The sequence below is a fragment of the Callithrix jacchus genome, chromosome 9, assembly GCF_049354715.1.
Source record: "Callithrix jacchus isolate 240 chromosome 9, calJac240_pri, whole genome shotgun sequence".
In the NCBI taxonomy this organism is placed as follows: domain Eukaryota; kingdom Metazoa; phylum Chordata; class Mammalia; order Primates; family Cebidae; genus Callithrix; species Callithrix jacchus.
This window is the reverse complement of record NC_133510.1, coordinates 111,720,547-111,736,004: the sequence shown is the minus strand read 5'-3', so window position 1 is coordinate 111,736,004 and position 15,458 is coordinate 111,720,547. Positions and strand designations below refer to the sequence as shown.

Genomic DNA, 15,458 nt, shown 5'->3' with positions numbered 1-15,458 from the left:
GTTCAAGCAATTCTCCTGCCTGAGCCTCCCCAGTAGCTGGGAATACAGGCGCACACCACCCTGCCCAGCTAATTTTTATATTTTTAGAAGAGACAGTGTTTCACCAAGTTGGTCAGGATGGTCTCGATCTCTTGACCTTGTGATCCGCCTGCCTCGGCCTCCCGAAGTGCTGGGATTACAGGCGTGAGCCACCACGCCTGGCCCACTTTTAAACATTGGGGTACACAGACTTAACATCCTGGGGCCATTGTGCTGTTTGGCTGTTCCTTTTGATTTAACTCGGGTTTTGTTTCTGCAGTTCGTTGGAACGTTTGATTTGAAAATCAGAATTTGCCTTTCAATGTTTTTTTTTCTTTCTCTCTCTTTCTTTTTCTTTTCTCTTTGAGACAGAGTCTTGTTCTGTTGCCCAGACTGGAGTACACAGGTGCACACCACCACACCTGGTTAATTTTTGTATTTTTGGTAGAAACAGGATCTCACTATGTTGCTCAGGCTGGTCTTGAACTCTTGGACTCAAGCGATCTGCCAACATCAGTCTCCCAAAGTGCTGAGATTAGGCATGAGCCACCATGCCAGCCCCATATATATATATATATATATATATATATATTTTTTTTTTTTTTTTTTTTTTTTTTTTTTTTTGAGACGGAGTCTTTCTCTGTTACCAGACTGGAGTGCAGTGGCGCAATCTCAGCTCACTGCAACCTCCACCTCCTGGGTTCAAGCAATTCTTCCGCCTCAGCCTTCCAAGCAGCTGGGACCACAGGTGTATGCCACTACGTCCGGCTAATTTTTTTGTATTTTTAGTAGAGACAGGGTTTCACCGTGTTGGCCAGGATGGTCTCGATCTCTTGACCTCGTGATCTGCCCGCCTCGGCCTCCCAAAGATACATTTTTTTAATTTGAAAACTCATTCTAGAATGGGAACAAATGAGTACAGAGACATGAAGAGTTAATTTTGTCAGAACTTAATTAAACTTTTCATTAAGGTTAACTTAAAATGAATTTTGCTCAGAGCCTAGTAGGTTTTATTAAACTTTTGAAATACCAGTACTTAGACTTCAAAAGAACGCCCCGGGGCCCTGGCCTCCTTCCTGTGCACTTAGCACATCGCAGGAGCATGCGCGCATGTGTGTACACACCAGGAATATGCACGCAAGCTCAGCTCACAGGTGGCAGTGGTACCAGCAGTCACCTTCATGATGAATGAGGCGAAGCTGTGAGATGGAGTCAGAAAACCTAAGGTCCGTCTGGAGCTGTGTCATCTGCTGTGCAAGCTAAGGCACACCTCTTCACTTCTCTGGGTCTCTGTCTCCCGCTGTGTAAAGTGAAAAGACAAGATTAGGTGATGGCCTCCAAATTTAAGAATGAGAGTCCTCAGACCCACCAGTCTAGATCTGTGTTTATGTTGTGCTGCTCGTCATTTGCTGTGGATTTGTAACTGACCATCACGAGTTTTATTCCCATGGTGAGAGCAAGGTCATGCGCTTGTTGGGGTCTAGCTGGATCATGGCTGTGGTCTGACCCTGTGTTGGAGAAAACCAGAGGCTACCAAGAGGAAGTGACCCTCAGCTGGGACCCAGCTCCTCCTCCACAGAGTTTACCCCGCAGGAGCAGAGCCACACACAAAGCAGCCTCCCTTTAGAAAGAAAGGACTCACTTCTTTAGAACTTATCTTTGGCATTCATTGTTCTGTGGTCAGATCTCTGGATTTAGACAGCTTATTAGAAAATTCCTGAGATGAGGAGGACATCCAGATGGCTCGTGCTGCTTCAAGGAAGACTGAAAATGAGAAACCAGGATTAATCAAAATAGGATTAATCAAAATCCAGAGGAGCCATTTTCTTCTTCTTCTTCTTCTTCTTCTTTTTTTTTTTTTTTTGAGACAGAGTCTCACTCTGTTGCCCAGGCTGGAGTACAGTGGCATGATCTCCACTAACTGCAACCTCTGCCTCCTGGGTTCAAGTAATTCTCCTACCTCAGCCTCCTGAGTAGCTAGGATTGTGGGTGTGCACCACCACACCCAGATAATTTTTTGTATATTTAGTAGAGACAGGGTTTCACCATGTTGTCCAGTCTGGTCTTGAACTCCTGATCTCAAGCAATCCACCCACCTGGGCCTCCCAAAGTCCTGGGATTACAGGGCTGTGAGCTACCACGCCCAGCCCCTGAGAGGAGCCATTTTCAAAGCAAACTGAGCGATTTGGCTGGAGGGTGCAGAGGCTCCCACTTTGGGGGTGTAGTCAGTGTCGGGATTCAGGGTGATGTGCTAATGAGGAGACCATGTGGGCCAGCTTCGCAGCATGGGAGCAGAATTGCAGTGAGATATGAGAGACTGCCACATAAATGACAGAGGTCATGCGAGGAGACCCTGTGCGCAGCCAGAGCAGGGTCTCTGGATGGGGCACCGACCTTGCCACTTAGCTCACTCACCTGCATGTCTGACCCTGGGCCTGCCACCTGCCCTCCCCTTCTCAGGACCCTCCTGAGGCTTCCAGAGGGTCTTGTCCTGTGTACGCTGTCTGGCCCTGGCCTATATCCAGTAGCCGTCATTTTCAGTGCCAGCCCTTCCTGCTGCACTTCTTTCCCTCCAAAGACCAAAGTTGACCAGGTGGCACCTAAGAGGAAAAACAACCCAGCCTTGACCTGCTTTCCTGCAAGTTCCTCTGAAACCTGGGCCAGGCCTTTATCTGGGAAACATCATTCTTGAGTGCCTTTACTTTTACATATATTTTTTTTCTTTCTTTTCTTGAATGGTTACTTTTGAAGCTATTTTTAAAAAGGCTTTGTTTCAGAGAAAGCTGTCCAGAGGCCTTGTGTTAGGAAATGCCTGGTCTTTCTCTGTTGCCCGCAGAAGTCATTCCCGGCCCAGGCCTGGCGCGCACTTGCCAAGAGTCCTCGAGGCGTGTTTCCCCAAATCTGGGCCCAGTCAGAATTCCCACAGGAAGGCGCCATCAGTGTGGTCTGGAAAGAGCCAGGCTGGCTGCAGCATCTGGAAATCACTTGTCACTTCCCAGATGCCCAGCCTCACCCGTGCCATGCTGCGTCTGTTGCAAGTGGGAGTCTAGGAGTGGCTCTTTAGGTCTGGAGTCAAGGCTCCCTAAGGAACCTAATTCCCAGGCCCTGGGGGCTCCTGGCCAGGCCCCACCATGACAGGTGGAAGGAAGAAGAACCTCTTGTGAAACAACATGGTAATGGAGGTGGTTTTTACTTTGCTATTGGCTTTATCCATTCAGCCGATGTGTGTTTAGTGCCTAAATATGGGTTCTTTGCCAAATGTCAGTGATTCTGTGTTAAGTAAAAGAGAGTCCTTATCCCCCAGGGGTAATGTGTATTTTATCTACAGTAGTGGCTTCCAAAAAGGATTTGAAACACCTTACAACATTCAGAGAGGACAATAGAATTTAACATTAGCGAGAAAATTGGGACATGAAGAAAGCTGAAGAAAACAAGATGAAGTAAGGGGAAGGTTTGTTCATGGAATACGTAGCATAACATTGGTATGGTTACTAGAATTTGGCCACAGATATGACTTTGAGCTTCCTAGTAGTCAAAGCAAAGAGAGAAACAAGATCAGTCTCTTGATTCATGGTGTCCTGAAAATACCAGCACGTCAGTTCCTCTGAGGAACCCTTCCTGATAGATACCTGTGGGTGTTCACAAGGAAGCCCAGTGTAATGGATGGACAGTTTGTCTTAACAGGGAGAGCTGATGCTGCATGCCTATCCCACCAATTACCCTGGGTATTTGTGGTCTTAAGAGGTGAGGTCAGCAGCAGCGCTTGGTGCCAGAGCTGCTGGCCGCCCCAGCACTGAGACAGGATGCTGAGTCACATCCTGCAGGGCTGCGGTATCCTGGCTTCGCGTGCCCTTCACAATGGGAGGCTTGCACGGGCAGGTCAGCCCCTGCTGTTCCAAATGTGTGGTCTCCAAGCAGGAAAATGCTAAAATTAGGTCTTCCATGGTCTAGAGCTGTGTGTGTGAGAGGCCCTCAAAACCAGGACACACACAGACCAGGAGGACCTGGGAGGGCAGAGCCCTTCATCGTTCTCTTCTGCTCTGGGAACGAAGCAGGGCCACTTCTGTTCTGGAAAACACGAAGAGGGAAAACAGTGCTGAGGCAGGGAAGGTCTTGCTTGGTGAGGGTAAAAGTATCCAAGAGATACAAGGGGAGAATCAGGAAATTTGCCCATGGCAGTGATCAGTAGAATCATCTGAAGCTTTTACCACCTTCTAATAAAGAGAAATTACAGGTAGTGTTTTACCAAAATCTAATTAAGTGGAATTTTGAAAAGTAACTTAAAAAAATTTGGCTGGGTGTGGTGGCTCATCCCTGTAATCCTAGCACTTTGGGAGGCCGAGGCAGGAGGATCTCTTGAGCCCAGGAGTTCAGTACCAGCCCTGGCAACAGAGTGAGACCCTGTGTCTACAGAAAATTAAAAAATTAGCCAGGGGTAATATACCTATAGTCTCAGCTACTCAGGTGGTTGAGGTAGAAGGATCGCTTGAGCCTGGGAAGTGGAGGCTGCACTGATTGAGCCGTGATCGCACCACTGCACTCCAGCCTGGGTGACAGAGTCAGACTCTGTCTCAAAAAAAAAAAAAATTATAGCTAGAAAACTTGAAATGCTCCCAACACATAGAAATGATAAATACTCAAGGTCATTGATACCTCAAATCCTCTGACTTGGTCATTGCACATTCTATGCATGTAACAAATACTTACATGTCTTCCATAGATATGTAAAATATTACATGGATAAAAAATTCTCTTTAATTTTGAAGTCATTTCCAACTTACCTAAGAATTGCAAATACAGTGCAAAGAACTTTTTGTTTTAATCATTTGAAAGTAAGTTTTCAACCTGCTACTCCATTACCCTTGGAATATAGGACAGGGTGTTCTCACACGGAACCACAACACAGCCATCCATGCAGGCTGTGACATCCACGCAGGACACTGACTCTAATGCGTCCCCACTGTCTGGTCCTCTGACCCCATTCAAGAGTCACCATATGTCCCAGCATTGTCCTTCGTAACAAAAGGATCCAGTTCCGGACTGCCTGTTGCATCTAGTTGTCCTGTCTCTTGGCTCTCCTTCAGTCTAGAACATTCCTCAACCTTTCTTTGAGTCTTGTGACGTGGACTCCGTGTGTGTGTGTGTGTGTGTGTGTGTGTGTGTTGTTGCAAAATCTCTATTGCTCAGGCTAGAGTGCAGCAGTGATAACTTGGCTTACTGCAACCTCCGCCTCCTGGGTTCAAGTGATTCTTATGCCTCACGCTTCTGAGTATCTGGGATTACAGATGTGCTCCACTACGGCTAATTTCGTATTTTTGATAGAGATGGTTTTGCCATCTTAGCTAGGCTGGTCTTGAACTCCTGACCTCAAGTGATCCTCCCACCTCAGCCTCTCAAAATGCTGGGATTACAGACCTGAGCCCCCACGCTCGACCATGACCTGGACATGTTTGTGCTCAGGACTGTCAGTTTGCAGAGTGTCCCTCAATGTGGGTGCCTCTGATGTGCTTGCGTCATTCCACCCGGGCTGTGAATATTTGGCCAGAACAGCACTCAAGGTATGCTGTGTCCTCGAATCCCATAAGGTGGCACGTGATTTCCTTTTGTCCCACTATGGCGACATTCACTTTGGTCACTAAGGTGGGTTTTACCAGGCTTTTCTACTGTACAGTTACTCTTTTCCCCTTTATCATTAAGAAGAATTTCTTAGAGAGATGCTTTAAAATTATGTTAACATCCTGTCTGCCATCCATGTCCGTTTCAATTATTTGTATTTTTCTGTTTTATTCAGTGGTTTATAATCTGTTACTTATATATTGTTGACATCAGTGCTCAAATTGTCCTCGCTGTGGCCAGTAGGATGTCATCCAGGCTGGCCTCTGTGTCCCTTTGGCATATCCACATCATTCTTTAAGTGCTTCCTTGCTTTCTGGCAACAGATGCTCCAGGCTTCATTTTATACTTTTCCTGCCTGCCTCTGGAATCAGTCCTCTATCCCAGGAGCCCTGGTTCCTTAATAGTAGAAAATAAAATTTAGGAGCCAAGCTAGGTCTGCTTATTGCTGTTGGGTTGTTGCTAACCACAGGCCTCTCAATGGGCAGAACTAGGGAACGTTTGTGTGTATGCGCATATACACACACGCATCTACATTTATTTCAGTATCTTGAAACTGAGTTCAAACTGACACCTTCAATTCCGATACAGCACCTCGGGGTTCACTCTAGTTTTGTCTCTTCCATATTGGTGACTCCCGTCATCCCTAGGATGTCAATAAATATTAACATTATTACATTAATTATATTATATATAAGATATAATATGTATAATAGATAATATAAAAATATTATACATATTAATATTACCATTAATGTTTAATATTTCAGTCCTTTCCTGTGAGCAGCCTGTCTCCCTTGCAACCCCTCCCTGCACGGATGCCCTTTGCACCCTGCTTGCCAACAGACACCCCAGTTTGGGATCCCACACGCCCTCCCTAACTCAGGTGCCTGCTCTGCCCTTTCCCTGCTAAGTGGTTTTAAGTCTGAAATGTTGGGAAGCGAAGTGAACTTTTTTGACACTGTTTTCTGGAGGTGTCGGTTCAGCTGAAAGCCAGTGTTTGAGAGCAGAGGTTTCAGAGTTACACCCCTGCTTTCCTCTTCCTGCTTCCCCGCTTCTCCGTCTCATGAACTTGGGCAAGTGACTTAACCTCTCTGAGCCTCAGTTGTTTTTTCCTAAGACAGAGTTTTACTCTGTTGCAGTGCTGTGGCGCAATCTTGGCTCACTGCAACCTCCGCCTCCCTGGTTCAAGCGATTCTCGTGCCTCAGTCTCCCAAGTAGCTGGGATTACAGGCATGTGCCACCCCACTCAGCTAATTGAGCCTCAGTTTTCGTATGTATAAAACACTGAGAGATGGACACTGAGGAGTAAAGGCGTTAACATGCCTGATGTACTTAGCATGGCACTCAACAAAGATGTTATTGGTATTAGAGGCATTGATGCCCACTGTTTTCTGGGCACTGAGAGGGATCCTGGGACAGAGAAGCCATAGCCTTAGCTCTCCAGACACTCTAGGTGATGTGGGGAACTTAGCTGCTGTTGTGTTGTTTGAAGCATTCAGTTGCCAGGAAGACCTGACCTGACCTCCAGGTGGCTTTAACTCATGTGCAGCACTGATGCCGTGAGTCTGTCAGGATCACTCTGTGTGTGGGGAGTGCTCAGTGTGCCCAGGGCACAGAGATTACCAGGGTGAGTTACTCTTGGAATACTGGCTTCAGAGAGGGGCACAGCTTGGCCAGTGTATCCACCAGCACTTACACTGAATCTACTGTATGTCAAGCACAGAGGAAGATTTTAAAAGTATGTGTATTCTGGCCCTCACGTCCCATTGGAAGTTAAAATATACTGGCAGGAAGATGGCTTCACCACTAGTTCGTAAATAAATGGGTCAGGGAACATTATTTGGAAATCGAGGGACTTGGGTTCCTATCACTAAGAACGGTCTTTCCTCAGTATCTGAGGGAGTTGGTTCCAGGATCCCCCTTTGCCGAGGATAACAAAATCCGTGGATGCTCAAGCAACCGCAGAACCCTCTAATTCCAAGAGTTCAGCATCCCTCAAATACTGTATTTTCTATCTGCAGTTGGTTGAATGCACTGATGAGGAACCCGTGGATACAGAGGACCAACTGTATGTGACCTTGAGCAAGTAACTTAACCCCTAAGCCTAAGTGTTTTCACCTGCACAGTGAGAGGAGGCGCTAGAAGATGTTGAAAGGGAGGAGCTATAGCTTGCAGTGAGGGCCACAAGAGAAGGCTTCCTGGAGAATACTAGAATACAGAATACTGGAAGACAGGCTTGATGTGGGGAGGCAGATGGGAGGAAGGAGGCCATGAGCTGAGAACCCAGTAGACTTTAATGGGACAGTGTTACAGCTGGGGATAGAGCAGAGGATGTGTCGAGTGGAGAACAGGAGAAATAGTGCAAGAGGTAATACAAGGAGGGTTTTTATTTTAAAGTATGTTTTCTAACTATATTCTAAGCCCCTGAGGTCAGGGAATAGCAGATGAATGAAATTTAGGTTAACAACATATAATGGCTAATCGTGGCAACCATAGAGATTTAGCATAAGAAATTTGGACTGTAATCAATAGATGATGTCACATGGCTGAAGTTCTGGGGCTGTGAAAGAATGTCATGAGAGCAGTGGTTAGGGGCTGTGTGGAGTGGGTGAGAGGCGGTATCAGGGGGGTTGGGGGGGTGTCCTCGTCCAGATTCTTCTCACCAGGCCAAAAGCTTCTAGAGCTCTGCTGTCCTAATCATAGCTGATAGCCTCGTGCTGCTAATTCAGCTTACATTTAAGTTAATTAAAATGAAATAAAATGACCAACCCAGTTTATTGGTCACACTTACTGCATCTTAAATGTTTAGTTGACACATCTGGCCAGTGGCTCCATACTAGACAGCATGGGTAGAGAACACACGTGAATGTTCTCAGTAGCCCTGGCCTGCTGGGACGTTCCAAATATGTGGCGCAGAGCTGGGCACACAGTGGGGCTGGGGGGACGTCGCCTGGCTCATGGGGGTGAGGAGGGCCAGAACTGGGGTGGTGCCCAAGAGACCTGGAAGGAGGGGCCCCTGACAAAGTCAGGACTCAGTGACTAACGACTGTGGGATGGAGCTGCATACCAAAGACAGGGCTGAGAACCTGGGATCCTTGGTATGATCTCTTCTCGGAATTTTTGAGCTGTCTCAGAAACATTTCCTTCGGGTGCCTGTTATTTCTGGCGCGCTCGGGTGTCTTTGCTGCCATAGCATTTCCCTTCACAGTGCAGCCTTTATACCTTCTGCCCTCTCGAAGGGGGCTTAGATCCTGGTGGAGCAGATGCTTGGAGGAAGATGCATTAGCTCTAGCATCCATGGGGCCTGAGGGCTCTTGGGGTCATCAGGGAACCATCTTAAGATTTGTTCAACCAAGCCAAGACACATCACTTGCTGTCTTTATTTAGGGAGGAAAAAAAAAATCTCGCTTTTGTGAGCTCGCTGTTGGGTTCAGCTGCTTGCTGCTACCCGTTGGTTTGAAGGAGAGCTGTGTAACTGGCTCAGAGAACGTGTCTTACTGTCTGAAATACTTTTGGACATTCCTTCTCTCTGAGAGAAGCCTACGCCTTCTAGCCAAACAATACATGTCCCAGCAGCAAAGATATTTGTAATGAGCCCTGCCAGCATTTCTTGTCTGTGACCCTTTTCCCTAAGTATAATGCTCTGCAGCGCTGGAATTTTTCTATGCTCAGCAATATGTGTTTAGGGGGGTACAGTTTGGGAGCTCCGGTTGACAGGTGTGTTCCTAGAGTTATTTGTTTTCTTAGGTTCTGAAGAATGATGTTTGGAATGAGGCCCTGCCATGTTGCACTGCAAGGCACACAGTGAAGAAGAACCAGACCTTGGCCCAGCTCAGGGTCTTTGTGACCTTTAAACACGAGTCCAAATGAGGGAAGAACCTGTGGGAAAACCTTGTAAAGAATTTCCCATCCCACTTGTTGTCTTCAGCTAATCTCTCTCCAAATAGTGAATCTTCCATCTCCTTTACGTCTTTATCATCTTCACTTTGCTAGGTCTGGGTTCTGAATCCGTCCAGTGCCTCACTGAGCACTCTCAGTCTTGATCAGCTTTCCACGTTGCTGCTATTGCTGCTGGTCTGATGTTTCTGCTCTCTGACCTATGGATTCTTCAGGAAGAGTGCCGAACTTTCTCAGCCCCATTCTGCCTCTTATTAGCCAAATGACCACAGACAAGTCATTTATCTTCTCCCAGTCTTGGCTGTTTCTTTTCATTTCTTCCTTTTTTCTTTTTTTTGAGACATCTTCCTCTGTCGCCTAGGCTGGAGTGCAATAGTGCCATCTCAACTCACTGCAACCTCTGTCTCCTGGGCTCAAGTGGTCCTCCCACCTCAGCCTCCCAAATAACTGGGACTGCATGTGCATACCACCACACCCAGTTAATTTTTGTATTTTTTGTAGAGACAGGGTTTTGCCATGTTGCCCAGGCTGGGGTTGTTTCATCAGAGGAATGGGATTGTAAAAATTAAGTTGAAAATGTAGGGACAAACTCTCTGTAAACTAGAAAGCATCATTTAGATTGAAGCTATTATTTACTTACTTAAAACAATATACACTGATTGTATTAGTATACCAGACATTCAGGTGCTGAGAATTTGTAATGTTGACAGTGTGGTGGCTCAACCATAAGGACGAGGTTTGTTTCTTAGCTTTGGACATTCTGAAACTTGAAATTGTGAGTTCACTCAGGGATGACCAAGTTCTGAGAAACCAGTTACACTAACCAAACTTAAAAGGAACTGATGTAGAAAGCAGGTGTCTCATGCCTGTCATCTCAGCAGTTTAGGAGGCCAAGGCGGGACAATCGCTTGAGCCCAGGAGTTGGAGACCAGCCTGGGCAACGTAGCGAGACCCCATGTCTGTTCTAGACAACAAAGGTCTGATCTATTTTTGCTATCGCTGTCATCATTTCATATTGTCGTGATGCAGCGTCTCCTTTAGAGGACAAGCAGAACATTCGAGTCTCTTAAAGTGTGTAGTAGAAGACTAGTGTCTGTTTTACTGCTTCCAAAGAGAGTATTATTTTGTTTTTGACTCTAGCATGACCTCCCTTCATTGCACCTAATCGCGTCACCCACCTTCTGAGAGCACTATGCCTTTTTGTTGGTATTATCTTTTACCAGCAGAAAACATTGATGTGTACCTTTGTGAGAGGTATCTCTATGAAGCCCATGGAGAAGCCTGTTTTCTCTTTGTTTTCTGATGTTATTTATTGGTTTGTTTATTTTTGAGACAGATTCTCACTCTGTCACCCAGGCTGGAATGCAATGGGGACTCCAGGATCACAATCTCTGCTCACTGCAGCCTCGACTTCTGGGGTTCAAGTGATTCTCATGCCTCAACCTCCCGAGTGGCTCAGATTACAGGCATGTACCACCACACCCGGCTGGATTTTGTATTTTTAGTAGAGACTAGTTTTCATCATGTCTTGATCCATCCACATCAGCCTCCCAAAGTGCCGGGATTACAGATGTGAGCCACCATGTCTGGCCATGATGTTATTTGAGTCTGAGGTTTTAAAAACTTGGCTGTGCGTCAGAAGCACCCCCTGGAACTTTTTGGAGATGAGGTCTGTCTCATAGGCTAGAGTGCAGTGGCATGGTCACAGTTCACTGTAGCGTTGACCTCACCAGCCTCCAGTGATTCTCCCATCTCAGCCTCCTGAGCAGCTGGGACTATAGGCATACACCACCATGTCTGGCTAATTTTATTTTTATTTTTTCTAGAGATAATCTCTTGTTATGTTGCCCAGGTTAATTGAACTCCATGGCTCAAGTGATCCTCCCACTTTGACCTCCCAAAGTGCTGTGATTACAGACCATACCCAGCTTCCTGGAACTTTTAAAAAGTGGAGGTCCAGGGCTCATCACAGACCTTCCAAATTAGACAGCTGAGGCTGGACCTGGGCATTGAACGTGTTTCAGAAGTTTGATAGGTTGTTTCAATGTATGACCAAAGTTGGAATTCAGGGGCATCTGGATGATACTGTATGCTGTGATGTTTCTATACCTACTATTTTTGTTCTTCCAGAAGTGTTGTTTCTGCGCAGCAGAGCAGACACCCAGATCACCAGCACATATACCCATTCCTTAAAGAGAGTGGCTGTCTTTGCCTTTATCAGTGCTTGGGCTGGCTTGACTTAGCCCGGTGCTCCATACCCTGCAAATGTTTGGCTGTTTGGATGAATGAACAGAATGCTGTAAGAGAATGTCAGAACATATATGGTAGAATGTAAATTGGAACCCAGAACTATTAATTCCCAGACCATTATTTTTACTTTTTTTTCTCCCAAGGCAGTGTCTCGCCCTCTTGCCCACGCTAGAGTGCAGTGGTGTGACTTGGCTCACAGCAGCCTCTGCCTCCTGGGTTTAAGCTATTCTCTGGCTCAGCCTTCTGAGTAGCAGGGATTACAGGCATGCACCACCATACCTGGCTAATTTTTATATTTTAGTAGAGAAGGGGTTTCGCCACGTTGACCATGCTGGTCTTGAACTCCTGACCTTAAGGGATCCGCCCACCTCAGCCTCCCAAAGTGCTGGGATTACAGGTATGAGCCACCATGCCCAGCCAGTTTTTACTTTTCTTAAACCTTGAAGTGCACCAGTCACCATGGGAGTTGTTCATGCTATCACTGGAGATTCTGTTTTAGAATCATTGATGGGCTTCCTTCATCTGTCATGGAGAAAATACCTCACCCTGCAGACCTGCTAGAATTTGATGACATGGAACAACTAAGTACCTCGTACAGCCTTGCCGCTTGGGAGATGCTTGGTAAATAATAGTCCTGTTGATGAGAAACCTGCCTTAAAAGCAACTTCTTGGTCAGCGTGGCTGTGCTGCTTACAGAACTCCTGAGCCTCTCCATGCAGTACAGAAGGACTAAAGGATGTGTCCTGTCCCTCCAACTGTGACAGCAGTGGGTAGGGTAAGGCCGTGGGTCCCCCGCCCCCCTGATTTCTGCTTGGGCAGGCAGAAGAACCCTGGCACAGTCTCATCTTCCTGGAGTTGTGTTTCCTTGAATGGTTCCTTCCCTCTTTCCCACGCATGATGCATTCACACGTTGGGAAGAAGGCGTGAAGATGTGATCCACATCTGACTCCTCAGTGCTTTAGTGACTTTGCCGTTAGGCACCTGGTCAGGTATGAGTGGAGGTGACAGTGGCATAATGGCTCTGATTTTCACCCTGGTTGAGTAGAACAGCATTCCAGGGGTGAAGCAGGTGGGCGTGGGGCAGATAGATGTGAGTCCAGCCCCCTCTTGTAGAGATACATGCTCCTTGGCAAGCTGCAAAATCAGAATCACGGTAATGTGTGTTTCACTTAATCCTCAGGGAGGATCACTTGGTCACTTGTGAGCTGAGGGAAGAGAAGCCCCTACTCAGTGCTGCTTCCTTCAGGAATTGTTTCCGAAGTCACCAGATAAATGCTGTCTCCTCCCTCTTGTAAACCCTGGCTGAGCCCCTTTTTTAGGGTACTTACTCCATTCTCTCCTGCATCGTGGTTACTCACATCCTGAATTTATTTCTCTTGCTGAAAGAAGTGCTTAAAACCCAGCTCTTGGCTGGCTTGTGCCTGGAGGGTTTGGGATCACGCCTCCACCCTTCAGGACCTTTGCAGCCTGACTTGCCCTGGGTACTGTGCGCATCCCAGAGCTCCTCATCAGTGTGCATGTGGTCCCCTCTACCTGGCGTGTCCCCTCAGGTAGCTGTTAGCACGACTGAGGATTTTCAGACTGTAACAGTGTTTTAGCACTCAGAATAACTAACTGCGGCAGCTGCCCACGTCACCGTCACTGTTGGGTGAATGGATGCTGATTTGAAAGAAAGAGTCATCCTTTAGAATGTCGATTTGAATCGGAAGGGGGTCTTGTTGCTTGGGGTTGGTTCCTTGGGGGCAGCTGTTTGCCCTCACAATGCTGAACGCACACCCTGGCGCTTGTTTCTCGAGCCCACAGAAAAGCCCGTAGGAGTGCAGTGATTAGAGGAACCTCAGCTGTTTTGCTGAATGGCCCTCTTTCATCAGGATGTGCTGGGACAAGGGCCTTTTTCAGCCAAAATATCAGAGAAAGACAAGAGTTCCACAAGAGCCATTTACTCTTCGGGTGGGACTCCGGGGAGGAGTCGGCTCCCCAGCTCTCGTGGAAGCACTCGGTAGCCTCCCGGCCTTTCCTGATCTCCGTAGGGAGCAGATGGCCAGAGCTCCAAGGGCAGTTGTAGGGGGCGTTAGAGATATGAGCACTGCAGCCACGAACTTCTTTTATTTTACCGACTTCTGCATCTTCCTTCGGCCAACCCACTACTTCTGCTGTCCAGAGGTTTCCAGCTCAAATTAGTACGTATGACCACCTTGATTTCTGTTCTCCTGCCATGGCTCGGTTTCTGGATGACACTGGCTGTTTATATTCTGGGGCTTGGGGTTTTTTGAGGAGTATTGATTGAGGTTTTTGTCTGTCTTCAGTGCTTTGGAGAAACTTTAATCTTAGGAAGCTTCCCGAATGGCAGTAATCAGTATCCGAGAACAGATCGGTGTGGTAGAGATAAAAGCATTGTGGGTGGCGGGTAGAGAGGGCAGTGACTGTTTTTATCCCTCATCAAGAATTTTCTTACAGCAGTGGAGGAAGACATTTCCGTTGTGTCTGCCTGTGTCTGACCTTCTGTAACTTCAGTCACTCCTTTGAGGACACACAGATCTTTTGTGAGAAGGCTGATGTCTGCGTGGCTGGGATGGATGGCTTGTGGGTTTGGGCTTCCTGGCCCTGGGCACCTAGTAAAGTGAGTGTGCCATCACCAATGTGGATTTCTTCACGGGCTTCCCCAGTGGAGCACTTTGAGGGTCTGATGAATCGGGAGCCTGTGTCTCTCGGTGTCAGAAGCCGTGGCCGTTAGAAATAGCGTGCAGATCAGCCATGCAGAGGGCACGTGAGGCTCTGGGCCCAGAGTGAGCTCAGAAGAGAAGCCGGGAAGCCAGGTCACAGAGACTTTCTGCATCTTGTTTTCATAAATCCTGTGACTGACCGTGCTCTGCGGCCTCCCACCCCACCCCCTGAGAGTTGTGTCGTGCGGTTTCCTCTGGCTGTGTCCCTTACTGTATTTGCAGCACACAGGGTGATCTCAACAGCCTCAGGATAATGCGCTGCTTCTCGGGCTTCCCTGCAGCTTCCAGTCTTGGCTTTTTATAGTAAACGCCTGTTACTGATTGTTGTGGGCGAACAGAGTGTTCCAGGCAGAGTGTTCCAGGGCCCCAATCAATTCTGACCCCCGACTTCATGCGTAGAGCAGGAGGCCCTGATTCTTATCAGTGTAGGAACACTGAGGAGGAACAGCCAGCCTTGTCAGTGGTCACAGAGCAAAACCAGCCTAGCCTTTTGCATTGTTCCTTTTTTTTTTTTTCCAAAGGAAATGTAAGGGAAACCAAGGGGAATTTTTGCCCATGGTTTCCAAGGCAAAGGTCATGGTTAATGGTTGGCTTTTTCCAGAGTGCTTGGATTTCTGGTCAGTATGAATTTTTTTTTTAATCTCATGAACAAAAGCAGTTGATGTCTCGAAAAGATCTCCCCATCTGCTTTGATGAACTAATGGTTGTTTTAGGTTTCATGAGTTTGGAGCCTCTTGCACAGCTCTTTCACATTGTAATGAGAATAAATAGTAAGTGATCTGTGTCTAAGAACAGTTCTGAAAACATGACTTGGCTGCAAAATTCTAAGGAAGGAGAAAGTGACAAGCTTTATGGGTGGAAAGGGTTAGGTGATTCTGCAGCCTGTGAAATGAGACCGCCTGGGTCTTAATCGGCCAGATGATGGATGCTAAAGTGCTTTTGCTTCCTGTGAGT

The 15,458-nt window shown here is 47.1% G+C and overlaps 1 protein-coding gene across 5 annotated transcripts in view; it reads left to right on the top strand.

Annotated features, from left to right (window-relative positions):
- SSH1 (slingshot protein phosphatase 1) overlaps positions 1-15,458 on the top strand; it is a 77,192-nt gene that overhangs the window by 15,884 nt on the left and 45,850 nt on the right. For 3 of the 5 annotated variants that reach the window (XM_035257498.3, XM_035257497.3, XM_035257501.3), the window contains exon 1: positions 13,723-13,961. The exons of the other annotated variants lie outside the window; for them this stretch is intronic. In XM_035257498.3, the coding sequence (XP_035113389.3) occupies positions 13,819-13,961 (143 nt within the window). In that variant the 5' untranslated portion in view covers positions 13,723-13,818. Of the gene's footprint in view, positions 1-13,722; positions 13,962-15,458 lie in introns of those variants that run through there. 5 annotated transcript variants of the gene reach the window in all.